Source organism: Podarcis melisellensis (genome assembly GCF_964234715.1).
Source record: "Podarcis melisellensis genome assembly, chromosome: 4".
Classification (NCBI taxonomy): Eukaryota; Metazoa; Chordata; class Lepidosauria; order Squamata; family Lacertidae; genus Podarcis; species Podarcis melisellensis.
Window position 1 is genome coordinate 7,871,893 of NC_138531.1, and position 18,248 is coordinate 7,890,140.

The 18,248-nt window shown below is 42.5% G+C and overlaps 1 protein-coding gene across 3 annotated transcripts in view; it reads left to right on the top strand.

Moving 5' to 3' along the window:
• Nucleotides 1-18,248, top strand: part of LOC309367739 (uncharacterized protein) — a 177,185-nt gene that overhangs the window by 84,738 nt on the left and 74,199 nt on the right. Inside the window, exons 4-6 of one of the 3 annotated variants that reach the window (XR_014167308.1) lie at nucleotides 6,561-6,697; nucleotides 7,637-8,020; nucleotides 9,743-9,999. The exons of 1 other annotated variant lie outside the window; for it this stretch is intronic. Coding sequence is in view for 1 of the 2 variants with exons in the window: in XM_081907353.1 (XP_081763479.1) it covers nucleotides 7,637-8,020 (384 nt within the window). In the remaining variant the exon portion in view is untranslated. Of the gene's footprint in view, nucleotides 1-6,560; nucleotides 6,698-7,636; nucleotides 8,021-9,742; nucleotides 10,000-18,248 lie in introns of those variants that run through there. One more of the 3 variants, XM_081907353.1, reaches the window with a different exon arrangement.

Sequence of the window (18,248 nt, forward strand, 5' to 3'; positions counted from 1 at the left end):
TGGCCAAATTACAAAGGTGTCGTCAACATATCTGAGCCAAAGTTTGGGTTTGTGTTCTGACTTGTCTAAAGCATTGGTTTCAAAGTGTTCCATGTACAGGTTTGCGATGACCGGTGAGAGGGGTGATCCCATAGGTGCTCCTTCTATCTGTTTGTATCTTTGTCCATTGTGGATGAAGTACGTGTTGGTTAGGCAGTGGTTGGTCAGGTCCAAGATGTATTCCGCTTGCCAGACATCTGGAAATTAGCCCTCCCCACAGACATCCCGCTTGCCAGACATCTGGAAATTAGCCCTCCCCACAAAAACTGACACCAGATCCAGAGGCACACAGAACGCCATCACCAATCAACCACACCAGACCCAAACCCAGACCCTCTCCACAGATAAATTACAGACACCATCCAGTAGCCAAACCATGGAGGCACCTCCGGATGCTGCACCCCCCTGCAATCCCTACACAGATCTGGCTGACACAAGCCACAAAACCACAGCTCGCCCCTATACACGAAGCCAAGCCAGAGCACAACTAAGTGCAGTACAGCCATCTTCTCAGAAAAACTCTTCACAAAGTTCAAGAGGTCAAGACACAAAGACTTTAGCAACTAATCCACACCTAATGACCCACCCAAGTGGTACTCAGGATATCACTCAAGAAATCACTCAGGATATCCCTCAAGTAATTAAGGAACAAAAGAAGAAAAGGCACACTAGCCTGGGAACTTCCTCTCTGCCCAGAACATTGGAGGCTATACACCACACCCCCTCAACAGTATTTATAGGAACTCAAACACTGAGATCCTGCTCTGTTCCAGTAACAAGAAGCCGAAAGCACCAGCCTGAAGATGACGAGTGAGACCTCGTCGAAACGTCGCCTAGACACCCCAACTTTTACACGGGAAGACACCCGAGGACACCAAAACCTGCATTCCTGTACCCGTGAAAATCTACGAAAGCATATATATATATATATATATATATATATATATATATATATATATGCGCATGTGTGTGTGTGCGTGTGTGTGTGTGTGTGTGTGTGTGCGTGCATGGATACAAAACCCCATGGAACTGCTTCCGATCCATTTCCCTCATAACTCGCTATAACAAATAGTTGAGTTTGAGTTGCACCTGCTCTATAGTAAGTCAAGCCAAATCAATTGTGAGATAAAATATTCCTACTTTTTTATATATAAAGAAAACCGATAGGGGCAGCTTACTAACATAGTCACCTTCAGAAACCTGCTGCAGAACAGGTTATCGACAAGCAATGGATACAGCATCCCAATGAAAGAAAAGAGCCTTTGGGATTATTCAAGGGCAGGGGGAGGAAGAGGACAAGCGACTCCTGCTGCAATTCCCTCTCCTGCACTAGTAAATGCAATTTGGCTGTTTTTCACCCTGTTTTGCAAGGGGACTTTGTTAATGATCCCTAGTGTGAGAATTGGTGCTCTCCACATATGCTGCACAAGCACATTTCTGCTCAGATGAATTCCCATTGAGTTCCATGGGACTTGCTAAGGGGGAGAGTCACAAGTGATTGCTGAGGGAGGGTGACTGGCCCAAGGTCACCCAGTGAGCTTCATAACCGAGTGGGGATTTGAACCCCAGTCCCCCTAGTCCTAGTCCATGTGTTGAGACATCTTGTACCTGAGTTTAGTGTCATGAGTGGATGAGCTTCTAAACAGGAGTGAATGGCGGGGAAGGGTGGTGGTGCTTACCTGGCCTCCCAGCACAGGTGTCACTACAAGTTACCGGCAAGGTGGGATGAGGTGATGAGAAGGCTGCTGTGGCACAGATATCGCAACAGAGCCAACCCAGTGCTCTCACCAGAGCATTCACACCTCCCTGCCACCTCCCAACTCTCCCTCCTGTACCACAATGTCTGGTCAATGTCTCTGGATAGGACAAAGTATCTTGCAATGGTTTCAAGGGTCTTTTGGGGAAGCACTGCTGGTGAAAAGGCTTACAGAGAACAGCTGGCTCTTATTTACCAGCTGAGCCTGAATGTTGGCTGAGATCATTAGATAGGAAAACTCCAGAAGGAGATGATGTAGGCAGCTCAGGGTGTGCTCAATTTCCCTTTTCTCTCTGTCTGTCTGTCTCTCTTTCATTATTTTAGCTGAAGTTTCGCTTTGAAAACTCAACTCTGAAGAGTAAAAGCCTGAGAGGACGCTCTCTCTGATCCTCTCATGAAGCAGGAAAGCTTGTGAGGGCACCTCATAAACAGGAGCTTTTGAGCTTCCTGTTTGTTTATTTATTTATTTGTTTGTTTGTTTGCCAGAAAATCAAAGCACTCTGCTGATGCAAAAAAATATATAAAAAATCCAAACAGAAAACATTGAAACGAGCGAGGCTTCTGCCAGTCCTGTGGAGAAAGCTCAGCTTAACGCGATGGGGCTTGCTGGTTCATTAGAGAGTTAAATCAGCCATCTGCACCTGCCTTCTTTCCCTGCCCCACTTTCCTCTGTTTTGCATAACAGTTTGTGTTGGTTTTGAATGGTATCTAATAAATAGCCATACAAAAAGGGCACCAAAATTAACAAAGGAAGACACTTCTAGAAGCCACTCCATATGGGTCAAAAAAACACACACCCCTCTGTCAAGTGAAGAAGACACATGAACATTTCTTTTATCTATTTGCTTTTCATTTTTCCTTGATGAAACACACTTAATGAACTGTTTAATGCTGATGACTGAGGGAGCCAATTTAATTAGCCACCCTATCAGAAATGTACAGTACTTACAAAACCTTGCCTGTTGCAATTTGTAATCACTTCTATGATTGTCTCCAGACAAAAACCAAAAACCAAAAAAAACAAAAAACAGCCAAGTAACATCCTTTCTTGGCCAGTTTTCCTTGTCTGCTGCTGCATTGTGGGCCAATTATTTCTCATTTTTCAACATACGGAGACAGCAAAGCACTGTTCGGCTGCCTCATACAACTTGTTTAAATGCATGTTCTAGAGTTGAGCTTCAGCTTACAGGCCATGGAAATGTATTTTTTGGCTTCTGGTTCAGCCCCTCAGTTTCTACCACTAACCAGCTGGATACCATGGGAAGCTCACAGCAGGGAGATAGCCATGTCCTGTTCTTTTCCTCTAGCACAGGGGTTTCCAAACTGTGGCTTGTGAACTCCCTCACCCAAGTGGTCCATAGCACGTCTGTGAAGAGTGGCAGGGACAGGGGCTGGGAATGGTGGAAGCTGCAGCTGCTGAATCACGCTCAGAAGCCAGTGGTCTACCCACAAGATGAGCAGGATGGACCAGAGGTGAAGGGGGGGGGAGAAGCCCTTGAGTGGAGTGGAGAAGATTAGGTGTGTGAAAGACAGAGCAGGAGAAAGTGACTTGAAATCAATGAAATAAGCAATGAAAACACAAATTATCCAGCACGGTGCATTTCAGTTGTTTCAAGAGGAATAAAAACCATTAAGTGGTCACCAGGAATTTCCAAGTGGTCCATGGCGGAGGATAGGGGATTTGGGGAGCCACTGTTATAGCATATTGTTGTGAGGAGGATTTTTTTGCCAGGCAGGATGAGGGGAGTAGACTGTATGCCAAGACCCTTCTGACCCCTCCATTACAGTGGTACCTCAGGTTACAAACGCTTCAGGTTACAGACTCCTCTAACCTGGAAGTAGTATCTCGGGTTAAGAACTTTACCTCACGATGAGAACAGAAATCGCACGGTGGCAGCAGGAGGCCCCATTAGCTAAAGTGGTACCTCAGGTTAAGAACGGTTTCAGGTTAAGAATTGACCTCCGGAACAAATTAAGTTCTTAACCAGAGGTACCACTGTACAATAGAGTCCTCTTTCATTTGTTCATATACAACAGTCTCAATTGTCTCATGCCAGATTTCACTATAGCACTACTTAAACTTCTGTAATTTGGGGGGGGGGCTTCTTTTTCTTTAAAAAAATGAACTAATTAATGCTGTTGCGAGAACATAACAAAAACGGAACAGGCCCCCAATGCCTCGACATGTTCTAAAACATATGTTTTGCACATATAGTGCTATAACTCAAATGGAAAGATCTCTGGGCAGGGTCGTGGTTATGATCCACTGGGAAGTTGATTTCACGAACTTAATTTATTTTAATGAGCAAACCTGTTTTGTCTGGGAAGCACCAGACGAGAACTAGTAATTATGAAAACTCTCCACTGTTCATCATGATGAGGAATATATCACAATTACTTTCATTTTTCAAAAGATTTACTGCTTTCCCTCTATTGGCTTTGCCAAATCACATCTCCTCATGGCCCTTAATCCCCTTTCAACTTGCCAAAACTTGCAAGAGCAGGTGGAATACTGCTGAATAGAGGATTTCTCACCACAAGATTCATTTGAAATTGACATCATAGTAGGCCCTCTATGTTAGTGGTCTCTGGCTCCCATACCCCACAACCATCCCCTTTTAAGTGGGACATCCTGGATCACAGAAGCCAATCCCTCTTGGATCCAGTAATGTCCCATTTAGGACTGGCACCCTGACACAAGTCAGCAGCATTGCACCTGACTCAGGGGAGGCCATGGCAAGCGAAGGTCGGAAGGGAGAACAAGAAAGCAGGGAGTGGGATGGTGAGAGGCTGCGTGTCCCGATTTGCCCTCCCCAAATGTTGGGAGGTTGGGGCTCCCTCCCTGAGCTAGCTGTGCTATCCAGGCCAAGAGAGGTTGGTCAGTAGGACAGGCTTTATAACCACGCTGCTTGAAGTCCAGGCTGCTCCCTCCCTGCACAGGCAGACTTTAGTAATCTTTCACAACATGCCACCTAGTGTGCGGCCAAACTTTGGTGCCCCAAAATGAATCTTCTCAAGTATAATATTGTGCCCTCTCGGCTCAGGGAACCACTCTAAATCTGGTGCTGGTCCCTGCTAGTGAGGCCAGACCCTGATGTCAGCGAGTAAGCCTTTGTGAGCTCACCGAGTACATCTCTCCTGAGTCCTGACCTATCCAGGTAGAGAGCCTGGCCTATGAGTGGGTGTCTCTAAGTCCTGCCTGCTTGCAGGTGTGGTCATTAAGTAGAATGGAACGTCGAGCTAGAACATCAGTTAGAGGAGGCAGTCAAGTGGACTTCTGACCCTCCTTCTCTTTTTTTGTGAAATAAGGTCCTATGGGAAGGGTGCTAATTTGGAAGGAAGCTTCCAAAGGCATACCCCATGTGGGAAAATGGGTTGTCACTGCCAAGCTATTTAACATGGAACAACCATATTTACACTAATAGAACAGAATTTAATCAAACAGGAAATCCAGAAATCTTTCTGCCTGCCACCTACTATGAGTGCTTACCCATAGTTGAAGATTTGCCATAGGTTCATCATACAAAGTCATAAGGTTTACTGTCAAGTGATTAAGCAAGCAGTCCAACCCTGCTTATGCTGGGTTGAGAGGGGTTTTGGAATGAGTGATGGTGTCCTGCTGCCAAGTTCTCCAGACTAAGCTAGCCTCCCACTGGCTGCCAGCTGTGTAGAAGGGCAGGCCCCAGGCCTGCTTGTAGGATTCCCTCCAGCCACAGGCAATGGAAAGAGCTGAAATGGGTTGTTCTGTGGGTGGGAAGGTCTGGGGCTGTGCCAGCCCAGAGTTTGCTGTTTCCCAAGTAGCTCACTTCTGTCGCATGACAGCATCAAGCCTGGCCCTGGACAGATCAGGGTCAATGTCCTGCTTCATCTCCTTCCACTATGGCCACAGTGCAAAGCCCCACTGGCAGGAGGGGGTAGGATTGCACCCCAAATGGAAAGGTAGATCACCCTTTTCAGGCATTCACTCCAAATGTGGTTAAAGGGCAATGGGGGCCACACACAGAAACTGTCAGGATTTTCATTCTCTCCCATGCTGCAGAGTGTGTGTGACTACTAGATCACATGCTCTGTGTGTTGACATTCCATTCTTTGGAAGCATGGGAACGGAAGAAATTATGCGCCACTTCCATCTTATTTGTTCCATTCTGTTCTGTTGCTGTTCTCTCTTGGCGCTGAATGAGAGAGAGCCATGATTCTGTGTCTGTATATAGTGTAAATAAATACGTAGTTTAGATCTACGGATGTTTCATTCTTCTTGCTGTGCTATGCCACATTAGTGTGCATAAATCAAGCTGGTTTATGTCGCTGAAGGGCACACTGCAATGAAGGGACGTGCTATTCCAGAGTTGTGCTTACCGGGAGGACACTCGGAAAGGTCAGGGAGACTGAGGAGGCCTCCAGGTGACCCCAGAGCATCATAAATCCCAACAAATGGTAGCAGAGGATGGTTCCGATCCACATCCCTGCAAGTGATTTCCTTGTGTTAAGTGGGAAAGTCTAAAGGTGGTGGTGTAAGCACATTCAGATGGAAGGGATTAGAAGTCTTCCTGCACTCAGGAATTCCCAGTTGTGGAGAACCCCCAATAATGGTGATAATGGTATGTGCATTCCACTGAACATACCATTTTTTTTCTGCCCTTCCCACTTAACACAGGAAGACTGTGGTGGAGTGGAGGTGGGGGAAATTGTGAGAGGTGATTGCATCCACCAGGACACTGGGTGCGGGTCTAGTATATGGAACTCCATCCCACATAAATGATTTCAGATAACACCTGGTCCGTTATAATGCCTGGTGAGGTCTCAGACATTGGCCAGAAACTTGATAACTCCCAGCCTTTACTAGATGGATATGGGAGGCCTTTCTTGAAGTAACCCAGTTCCTGGCTATTCAGAGCTCTAAAGGTAAATAAAATAAAATTAAAATAGTCCTTTGAAATAATGGGTAACATATGAAACTGATCATTGACTGCTTAATTTTTCATTGAAGGAGGTTTTGCTTCTCCAACAGGGATGAAGAGGAGAAATAGAAATACTTTATTGTCACTGTACCACTTGTTTACAGTGAGATTAAGCGAGCTCCCCTCCTCCCCAATCTCTCAGTCCTTGTTACACTCTGTGTGCTGTCGTACGACCACCAACCCCAAATGTCGGCTGCAATGTTGCTGTCTTCCATTCAGCAGCCTCATGACCCACGGGTAGAAACTGTTCTTTAACCTGTTGGTCTGGCTTATCATGCTTCTATATCTCCTGCCCGGATTAAAAAGGTGTTGCCAGGGTGTGTGTCATCCCTGAGAACGTTCCTCGCTCTTCTGAGGCAACAGTCTCCTGCGATAACATCTAGCGGACTCAGGGGACAGCCCATGATATCCTGTGCTGTCTTCACCACCTTCTGTAGGGACTTTCTGTCCATGGCTGTCAAACCAGTGTTGTTGTTGTTTAGTTGTTTAGTCGTGTCCGACTCTTCATGACCCCATGGACCAGAACACGCCAGGCACTTCTGTCTTCCACTGCCTCCCGCAGTTTGGTCAAACCAGTGTACCACACCGTAATATAGTATGAGAGAACACTTTCTATCATGGACTGATAGAAGGAAATCATCAGTTACTGTCTAACATTGTTCTTTCACAAGACCCTAAGGAAATGAAGTCTCTGTTGGGCCTTCTTAACCACCTGGGCTATATTGACCTTCCAAGTAAGGTCTTCACTAAGATGGACTCCCAGGAATTTAAAGAAAGAGACTCTCTCCACACAGCTGCCCCCCCCCTCAATATACAACGGGGCTAGCTCCCCTCTCTTCCTTCGAAAGTCCAACACCATCTTCTTTGTCTTGCCAATGTTTAGGTGCAGATTGTTCTCTCAGCACCATGTGGATACCTTTTGAACTCTCCCCTGTACGCAGATTCATCTCTGCCTGTAATTAAACCCATTATGGTGGTGTTATCAGCAAACTTAATAATTGCAGTAGAAGGGTCAGATGAAATGCAATCATATATATACAACGAATACAGATATGGACTTAGCATGCATCCCTGTGGAGTGCCAGTGCGAGTTTCAGGGAGAACCCACCAGCAGCTTGTACACCTGAGGCATGATGTCAGATCAGAGATGGTTTTGTGCCGGGGGGAAACAGCAAGCAATTGCTGCCATGACACAGAAGAGGGGGGGGGGAGGCAAGTGCTGGTTTTGTGTATCACAGTGCCCAGCCGGGGTTCACTAAGCCAGATGGTAAGTAAGCATTTAATTCCATTTCCTCACTGACTCGTATATTTTCTCTGTTGCCTTGGCTCCTTGACAGATTGATTAGCAGACAGTGTTTTTATTTTGATCTTAAATAAATTCAGAGGAATTAAAATAATGAGCACAGTTATTTTGTGTTTCTTTTTTAATTGTGTAGTAATTAAGTTTTATTTTCTCTGGGTTGGATTAATGTGTGCTCCCTTGCTGTTAATGTTAATGCAAAATGAATATCCATGGAACCGAGTAGGTATTTTTAGAATGGCCCTGATGTAATGAAAAACAGAACGAAGGAGGTTTGTGCTCAATCAAACATAGTGTTATGCAATTTCTGCAATGTAAACTTAAAGGTGGGTGTGTGAGAGAGATTTTATATATATATATATATATATATATATATATATATATATATATATATATGCAGGTTTTGGTGTCCTCGGGTGTCTTCCCGTGTAAAAGTTGGGGTGTCTAGGCGACGTTTCGACGAGGTCTCACTCGTCATCTTCAGGCTGGTGCTTTCGGCTTCTTGTTACTGGAACAGAGCAGGATCTCAGTGTTTGAGTTCCTATAAATACTGTTGAGGGGGTGTGGTGTATAGCCTCCAATGTTCTGGGCAGAGAGGAAGTTCCCAGGCTAGTGTGCCTTTTCTTCTTTTGTTCCTTAATTACTTGAGGGATGTCCTGAGTGATTTCCTGAGTGATATCCTGAGTACCACTTAGGTGGGTCATTAGGTGTGGATTAGTTGCTAAAGTCTTTGTGTCTTGACCTCTTGAACTTTGTGAAGAGTTTTTCTGAGAAGATGGCTGTACTGCACTTAGTTGTGCTCTGGCTTGGCTTCGTGTATAGGGGCGAGCAACTAATCCACACCTAATGACCCACCTAAGTGGTACTCAGGATATCACTCAAGAAATCACTCAGGACATCCCTCAAGTAATTAAGGAACAAAAGAAGAAAAGGCACACTAGCCTGGGAACTTCCTCTCTGCCCAGAACATTGGAGGCTATACACCACACCCCCTCAACAGTATTTATAGGAACTCAAACACTGAGATCCTGCTCTGTTCCAGTAACAAGAAGCCGAAAGCACCAGCCTGAAGATGACGAGTGAGACCTCGTCGAAACGTCGCCTAGACACCCCAACTTTTACACGGGAAGACACCCGAGGACACCAAAACCTGCATTCCTGTACCCGTGAAAATCTACGAAAGCAAATATATATATATATATATATATATATATATATATATATATATATATATATATATTCCACAACCCCCTTCTCTTAAGTATTCATGCTTGGTTAGGATGTAAAGATGGGGGAGAAATTAGAAGCAGTTTTCACATAAAGCCACATTTATCAAATCTGCGCTTTCCAAACGATGTGGGAACTGAAACACAGCGATCCTTTGAAATTCGCACTTATCTGAATTTTGTGATGCAATTCTCCAACCAATGTTTACATAAATAAATACATGAGGGAGGTGCATAAAAATGGTTATAATAGCGAAAATAGAATTATAGCAGGAGTTTCTGCTTGCAAAAAAAAATGTGCACACTAGTAAAAAACTGCATACAAAAATGTGTACTTTAGAAGAAATGCATACAACATGCTGACCAGTGTTCACAAGGAAATGAATGTGGAGTACTGAATTAAAAATTGGAAAAATGAGAAATAGAGAGAACCAAATCACAATCTCCTTTCATTCTTTGTTAGGACCCATTGAACCAGAAAGGACCCCCTTGTTACCAGGATTAGGGGTGTGGAAAATCCCAACCTCCAGAAGTTGCTATCTGTATTTTTATTTCCTTTGAAATCCCTCAAATGTATTTTTTCTAAGAAGGGAGCTTCCACGGTTACCTCTAGGTTTTGCTTTTGGCAGAAATTGGTCACAGTCCTCCCAGATCTTATCCACTGTGGTGAAAATTTTGCTAACAGCTTTATCGGGATATGCAATATTGGTGAAAAACTGATGACACAACTTCGTTATTAAACATGCATTGTTGTTGTTGTTTAGTTGTTTAGCCGTGTCCGACTCTTCGTGACCCCATGGACCAGAACACACCAGGCACCTCCTGTCTTCCACTGCCTCCCGCAGTTTGGTCAAACTCACGTTAGTAGCTTCGAGAACACTGTCCAACCATCTCGTCCTCCATCGTCCCCTTCTCCTTGTGCCCTCCATCTTTCCCAACATCAGGGTCTTTTCCAGGGAGTCTTCTCTTCTCATGAGGTGGCCAAAGTATTGGAGCCTCAGCTTCACGATCTGTCCTTCCAGTGAGCACTCAGGGCTGATTTCCTTCAGAATGGATAGGTTTGATCTTCTTGCAGTCCATGGGAATTGATGCTCTTGAGTCTCCTCCAGCACCATAATTCAAAAGCATCAATTCTTCAACAATCAGCCTCCTTTATGGTTCAGCTCCAAAGAAGGCTGATCGCCAAAGAATTGATGCTTTTGAATTCTGGTGCTGGAGGAGACTCTTGAGAGTCCCATGGACTGCAAGATGATCAAACTGTTATGCAGGTCCAAGATTATGATACACACACTGCCAATGAAAGCTCTCGTTAGACCTACTACTGCAACTTTCATGTTTAGGTAAGCAACTGACAAAATGGATCATTTCTATTTTAAATATACTTAGTCTGCATATTGACTTCGTATATTGCATTTTGGGATTTCTAATTGGGTTATCTCTATCTCTCTCTCTATATATATGCACACACATTAAAGGTGGGGAAATGTAAATTCTAGAAAAAAAACATTTCCCGAAAGGAAATTTTTGCTAAGCTTGGATAGCATTTTTGCAAGACTGAAATGTACCAAGTGATACAAAAATGAGACTCATAAAGGCAGACTTAAAATCAACTTTTATGTTAGGTGCTGAAAAGAACCCATATAAAGTTATCACTTCTAATATGAGGCATTTCCGCTAAGGTAACAACAAAGGATAGAATTAAAAAGAAATCCATTCCAGAAAAGCATGGTGTTAAACAATCATTAATCTATAGTGCTAGGTATGAAGTTTCATTTTATGACACTCCCTCTATAACTTCTCATGCAGAACAATGTTGTAATAAGACGTTGTACCTCAATACACCTCATTTTTATTTTGTTTTGTTCTGAGAACTCTGTCTAGGGTGGCAAATTCAAATTCTGATATACAAATAATTTTTTTAAAGACAAAATTAAAAGTACAAAGGTAAGTATGAAAAATGACCACCACCCCCCTTAAATTGGAACCCTTACAACATAAGGTAAAATGCTCACAAGCCATCTACCTAGTCAGTTTTGCAAAATGGTCACAATTTAGTCAATATTGCATTTGCATTAATTTTATTTATTTCATTAAATTTATATACAGGTTGACTGTAAAAAAAAAAAATCCAACAACCCTCAAAGTGGCTTATCTTTGTTTGTCCTGTTACTTGTGGAGCATCCTTCTCATTCTCATGGTTAGGAAGAAATGAGACCAGGAGGTGCCATTTTTCATGGCAGACTCATGCCATTCTTGGGTGAGGTACAATTATCTGCTACACACAGTGCCCACATTTCCAAGTAGTCTGATGAGAAGACCTCATATCTCCTTATTTACACCATTTTCATTTTGCTGCAACAGTGCTGTGTTAGTAACCAGCTGTTGGTTAATTTATATTGCGTCTTTACACTTTGTTTTCTGAGAGCCATGGCTGAAGAATGTCCAAATAATAATAATTAATAGTAGCAGTAGTAGTAGTAATTTTCCTCCAAGCACTTTTGTGAGAGTAAGAACTTTCACAGGGATAATAGTTTGCAATAATCCCTATCCAACTTAATCTTAAAAATTGACATAGTCTTGTGTCACATTTTCCTCCTTCTCATCCACCATATAACAGCCCATCATGTAAATGATACTTTTAGCATATTTAATGAGCACAACTGTTCCTCTTGATTAAATAACACAGACAAATAATATCCTTCTTATAAAATCATCTAAAAACCATTACCTGACTTAAGAGGTAAACATCATTGTCATTCCCCAAAGCACTGTCTTTTTAAAATATTATTACAATGAACATCTTGAATTAAAACCTAATTAAAATCTGCATATTAATGTGTGATTGATGAAGACTTTGACTGATGGTACCAAGGCACAAATGCATGCTTTGAGTCTTCTGATAATGGAGTGGAGTGTCATAATTTCAGATGTTTAGGCCTCCAGATGACCTTAGATAGGGTTGCCATATTTCAAAAGTGAAAATCCAAAGCACAACAAAAGTTGTTAGCTCTTTTGGCAAAATCTCCCAAAAAATAAATAAATCAAAATTTAAAGATATATTTTAGGAAATTCATCAAAAAATCAACAATACATCCAGGTTTCCCTGGACATTTTAACCAATTTTTGAAAATTCCACCCTGACACTATTTTCGATGGATGAATCCTGGATATGTCCAGAAATTCCAGATGTATGGCAGCCCTACCTTAGGACAGTTATAATGTGGCAACCTCAACAGGCTTCCCCCCCTCCAGAACTTTCTTCAACATGTGGAAAGCTTGGCTGGGGCTGGTGGAGGACAAAATGGTTGGCCTGGGTGAGCACATTTTTTCTCTCCATGTGTAGAGAAGTGAAAGAAAAGAGCTGCGATGAGTTCATGGAAGCATGTTGGTTATTTAATGACTGCTATTTTCAAGTGACAGCTTACACAAATCAAACACATGTCCAGAGATTTCATCTCACAGGTATCCCTTCAAACTCAATGTCTTCCAAAGGAGGCAGTTCACCTTTTCAGATCCAAATCTTTGGGTGCTGAATAATCAACTGATGAGACACCAAGTAAAATAAATGTGTGTTTGGCCCCTTGGTTTAGAAAGCCATGACAGGGTCATTGTCAGCTCTTTCTCCCCTCCTATCCTCTCTCACACACAGGCGTGGGCACAGGGTACGGAGTGATTGGGTTCCCTCAGCTTCCACGACCCATGTGGAAAGGAAGAAGTTGAGGGAAGCAGACAGAGAAAGACACAGGCAGAATAAAAGGGCTGGGATGGACCTGCTCCTTCTGCCTTCATCTGTCTAAGGTGGCGAATTGGGTAGGGCAGAAGCTGGCATAATGAGAGTGGAGGAATGGGCAGTGGCTATATGAAAGTTTCAAACTGTAGTTGCTCTCACACCAGTAAAACAATGGATTACAATTGTGGAACAAATATTGCCTGGCACCTGTTGCGTGTTGAGGTCCCGAAGCCACCCTTCAAATAACTCACAACTCACACATAATTTTTTTGTTTGGGTTTTTGGCATAATTTTGGCCACAACTTTATTAAAATACAATTTTTATGAGTGGTTGCTTAGGCATTGGTTAAGACTATCTGCCCCCCCCCCCCAGCCTGGGGACAGAACTGACATCCGAACTCCATTGGATACCGGTAAGGGAAAACAATATTGGGGAGCAATGGAGCTGAGTCACAGGCCCTTAGCGCTCACCCGCATGCTTCCCAGGGCTTGCCGGCCCTAGTCCCTCTCCAGGGATTCGGACAAAATCATGGCAAGCCCCTGGATTCCTTTAACAGAATTCCCTTCCACAGCAGCATTGGAGAGGCAGGCACAGCCAATCCTTACTCCTCCTCCAATCAATTGATAACCAATGCCTAACTGCCAACCTTACAAGTTGTGACAATTTGCTACGCAGTAGGCAAAAACTGAATGGCTCAGCCAATCAGCCAGATGGACAAAATTCCTACCAGGCCCCTGCCCCAACGGCAGACGACCCCATGACAGGCATAGCAAGGTCAAGCAAAACCTTCCAAACTCAGGGTGGGTGATTCGGCTCACACAGCGAAAGAGAAAGCATCAAGCTGCGTGCTCTGAATTTAAACAGTTCTGTCCCTCCCACCAAATTTGCAACAAGTAAATTCCCCCAGCAACACAGCCATCCAATTAAATGCCAGGGTAATATTTATCACCCTACCTGGCAACAGAGGGGTGACTCAGCGGACCCCACTGCAACACGTGCTCTCATTTAGGGAGAACACGCTTTACAGTACCGGTTCTGCAGATCGAAGCAAACAACTGTTGAGGGGTTGACTTTGAATGTGGGCCAGTAGCAAATGGGCAACCAGTGCAGATCTGTGAGCAGAAGTGTTGCTGACAGGGTATCATGTCAGCAACCATGCTGCAGCATTCTGCACAAACTACATTTCCCAAATCAGGCACAAGTGAAGCCCCACACAGAGCACGTTGCAGTCATCTAATCTACTATAATCCGTTCTGGAACTTAGTGTACGGAGGATTGAAAGCCGAAAATCAACTAACTCTACCACCAATTGAAGAATCCAAATGGTCCCAATACTTTACATCTGTATTTAACAATCTACACAGTGAACTTAAAGGAAATGAAACCACTAAAAATAAAATTAATAAACTCCAGGAGTGGCCAAGGGTAGAGGAAGAGGAAATTAGAGAGATAGTTAAAAATTTCAAATCGGGGAAATCTCCTGGGCCAGACGGTCTACCAATAGAACTATTTAAGACCTATATAGATTGGTGGGCAGAACCCTTAGCTCAACTGTTTACTCTCATAGATAAATATGGGATCATACCTGAGATATGGTTAAGATCAATAATTATTCCAATCTTTAAAAACGGCGACCCAAAAGAACCAAGGAATTATAGACCGATAAGCCTATTATCAGTGATAGGGAAAATCTACGCCAAGCACCTCTTATCTAAACTCCTTACCTGGATGAAAAATCTAAATTTGCCAGGGAAAGAACAAATAGGTTTCTCCAAAGGTTGCTCTACACTAGACCACTGTCTTGTACTTATGCACTTGGTTGAAAAATACAGATTCCAAAGGCAATCTAAGATATATGCTGCTTTTGTAGATTTTCGTGGTGCATTCGACTCAATTGACCGCCCAAAGTTGTGGAGGAAACTCGCAGAATTAAAAATTGATCAGCGCCTATTGATTCTAATGCAAAATCTATACTCTTCCAATACCTGCCAAGTCAAACTTAACACCAAAGGTCACCTTTCATCAGACATCCCTAACTCGAAAGGGGTAAAACAAGGGTGTATCCTTGCCCCCTTTCTATTTAATTTATTTCTATCAGACTTGCCAGATTACCTTCAAAAAATAGAATCTCATGCCCCTAAACTTAATCAGAAACCAGTTCCTCTCTTATTATACGCAGACGATGCTGTCCTACTATCATTAACGAGCTTGGGTCTGAAACGTCTTATATCTTCACTGATCCTTTACTGCGAATGCAACAAACTCTCTATAAATTATGAGAAGACAAAAATTTTGGTCTTCTCGAATGGTTGGAAATTAGAGAAATGGAAAATAAGAGGGCAAGAAATCCAACAAGTGAAAACCTATAGGTATCTGGGAATCTTATTCCAGAGCAATTTAGGGTGGGCAACCCATCGCACAAACGCCATAAAACAGGCAAAGTGCACCTCATCAGCAGTTGCCCGTTTTTACTATCAGAAAGGTAATCAATTTATTCCTGCGGCCAATCAGATATTCCAAACAAAAGTGCAATCCCAGATATTCTATGGAATCCCGCTATGGGTCCAAGCATATAACAGTGATTTAAAAAAGATTCACTCCAGCTTTCTGAGACGCATTCTTGGACTCCCAGCTATGATCAAATATGAAACAATGTGTGCAGAAATAGGCATACACACAATGGAATATTGGGCATGGTCCACCTCAATAAAGTACTGGTTACGCTGCCATTTTCGCTGCCCTCCATCAAGTCTGCTCGCCGATTTGCTCAATGACTCCTATAAATCAAGATGGTATCAGCACCTCGAAAAAAAGATTGAATCTTTAGGCATCGAGCTGGAGCCCCTGTACAATTCTAATGAGCAATACATTTTCCATAATATCCAAACTAGACTAAAGGATGTCGAGAGACAAAATATTATGGCAGCTGTAAACAAAATTTGCTCCCCCATATTCTATGATTTAAATATCTTAGATAGCAGAGCCAATTACGTCACTAAATTAATAATCCCAGCCCAACGTAGGGCTTTTATGCTGGCCCGTTTGAATGTTTTTCCCTCAGCATTTGTCAGGGGAAGATATCAAAATATTCCTAGAAACAAGAGATTCTGCAGATGTTCTATGAATGTCCCGGACACTGTAGAGCATATTCTCTTTCATTGCCCATTGTACAGTACGCTCCGTCAACGCGTGCTGTCCCCTCTCTCGGGTGGTCTGGAACCCCAGCAAGGGAAATGTGTGGGACTCTACCTATCCGACGTTGACCAAAGGGTAACGGCGGGGGTAGCCGAGTTTTTGGTAGCAGTCCTCCAAGGAGCAGGTTAACAAAGAAAACCATTGACTCTATATGTATATATATATATATGTATGTAGCCAACTGCTGCCCTTTTATATATATTTCAAGGCCTTTATATGTTATTTTCTCTTTTACGGTTTTATTCGCATAATGCCTAATAAAGGTTTGATAAGTAAGTAAGTACTATAATCCCAAACACTGAAATGAACAAAGGATGATTGCATTACCAACTTTTTTTTAATGAGTTCACATCTGCATTTCGTTGGGAAGACATTTCTTTCTCTTATGTGTAACTGAAGGAGAGTCCTTCAGGCAATTAACTATATACTTTATGAGCCACATCCCCCTTATGTCTATCTTAAATTCTTTTTATTTCTCTCTCCACACATGCAAATCTATCACTCAGTTCTCTCTGTGTGTGTTTATGTGGACCTGTCTCAGTTGCATCCAAAATGCAGAACAGTTGTTTGATCTTTCTCCAGGAACAAGTTTCCAATTATAGATTTGAGTCTTAATGAGAAAGCAAATAGATTGAAAAGTGGTCTGTCTGCTGGTTGTGTATTCCAGAGAGACCAAACAAAAAAGGATTTACCTTTAACTATGCTTTTCATATTTCACTGATCTCAGTGCTATAGCAGAGACAATAAGTAATAAGTGCATATTAAGGGAACACAAAGCATAACATACAAAATCCCATGTGAGTTATCTCTCCGCCTCCAGGCTCTAGAATTGAAGTATGCTAATGAGAATAATGTATCTGCCCCCAATTGTGTTTTTGAAGTTATGCTTATGTAATCCCATTCTTTCCTTTTAAGAGCGATACTCTAGTGTAGGCTAGCAGGACCTTGAATATGATCCAGCTCCAGGCACCTTGGGTGTGTAAAATAGGCCTGCAGTGGAACAACACCTGGCTACAGGCAGAGGGGGCGATTCCAGAATGAGTATCTGTTGACGGAAGCCAAGACCTGACAGATGCTTATATTAGTAAATATAACTGACTGAAATAAAGACATCTCAATTTCGTACCATTTCCAGGTTCCTCAACACACACAAACACATACATAGTCACATATCTAGTATGTGTGATCTGGATTGAAAAAAATACTTACATTTTAAAACTGCATAGCTTTGTGATGTCAATACTTTTGGAAACAGAATTTGGTTGTGGTGATTTAAGAAACAAAACAAAAACTTTTTTTTGAGAGAAGAATGAAGCCTCAATTTTTAATAGTCAGGATGAGTTCCCACTGTTTTATCTGCCCCTTTAATCATGCACTATTTACATTATTTGGTGGTGTGGATGTTAATGCTTGGAGTCTTGCCTTTAATGGTCATAGTTTTCACAACAATTCTTCCCGGAAACCTCGATATGTGTCACATTCATGGTAAATGCTTTCTATTATTTTCCACATTGAATAAGTCAAATTGATATGATTCTCTTGACTTACACATGTTTAAAATTCAGAGGATCCCAATTCTGCATGCAAATGACATTGAGTGACTTTAAAATGTTGGTTCCCACCCACCTCCCTCTCTAGACACAAGTATATTTTTCTTATTAATGCCAGGGCTGTAGCTGCAGCAAATGTAATCTTGTGTTAGTGAAGTATATCAGCAGTTCATGAAGAGATTGCATTTTCTGTACAGTTTTTTTAAAAACAGTATAATGTGACTATTGGAAAAAATAGGCATGGTAACATTAGCAAAGTCAAATAAAGTTGGCTGCATTTAATTATTGGGTCATGGGCAGATTCTTCCTACAGTTGCAGCGGAGTTAACTACCAAAAAGTATGCTGATACCTGTAAAACTGTAAATGGCAAGGCAATGGGGTAATACGCAGGAACTTTACCTGTAACAGGTGGTTCCAGCAATTATAGAACATTGTGCTTGCTGAGATACTGAAAAAACAAGGGCACCAAATAATCAGAGACTTTATTCTCTT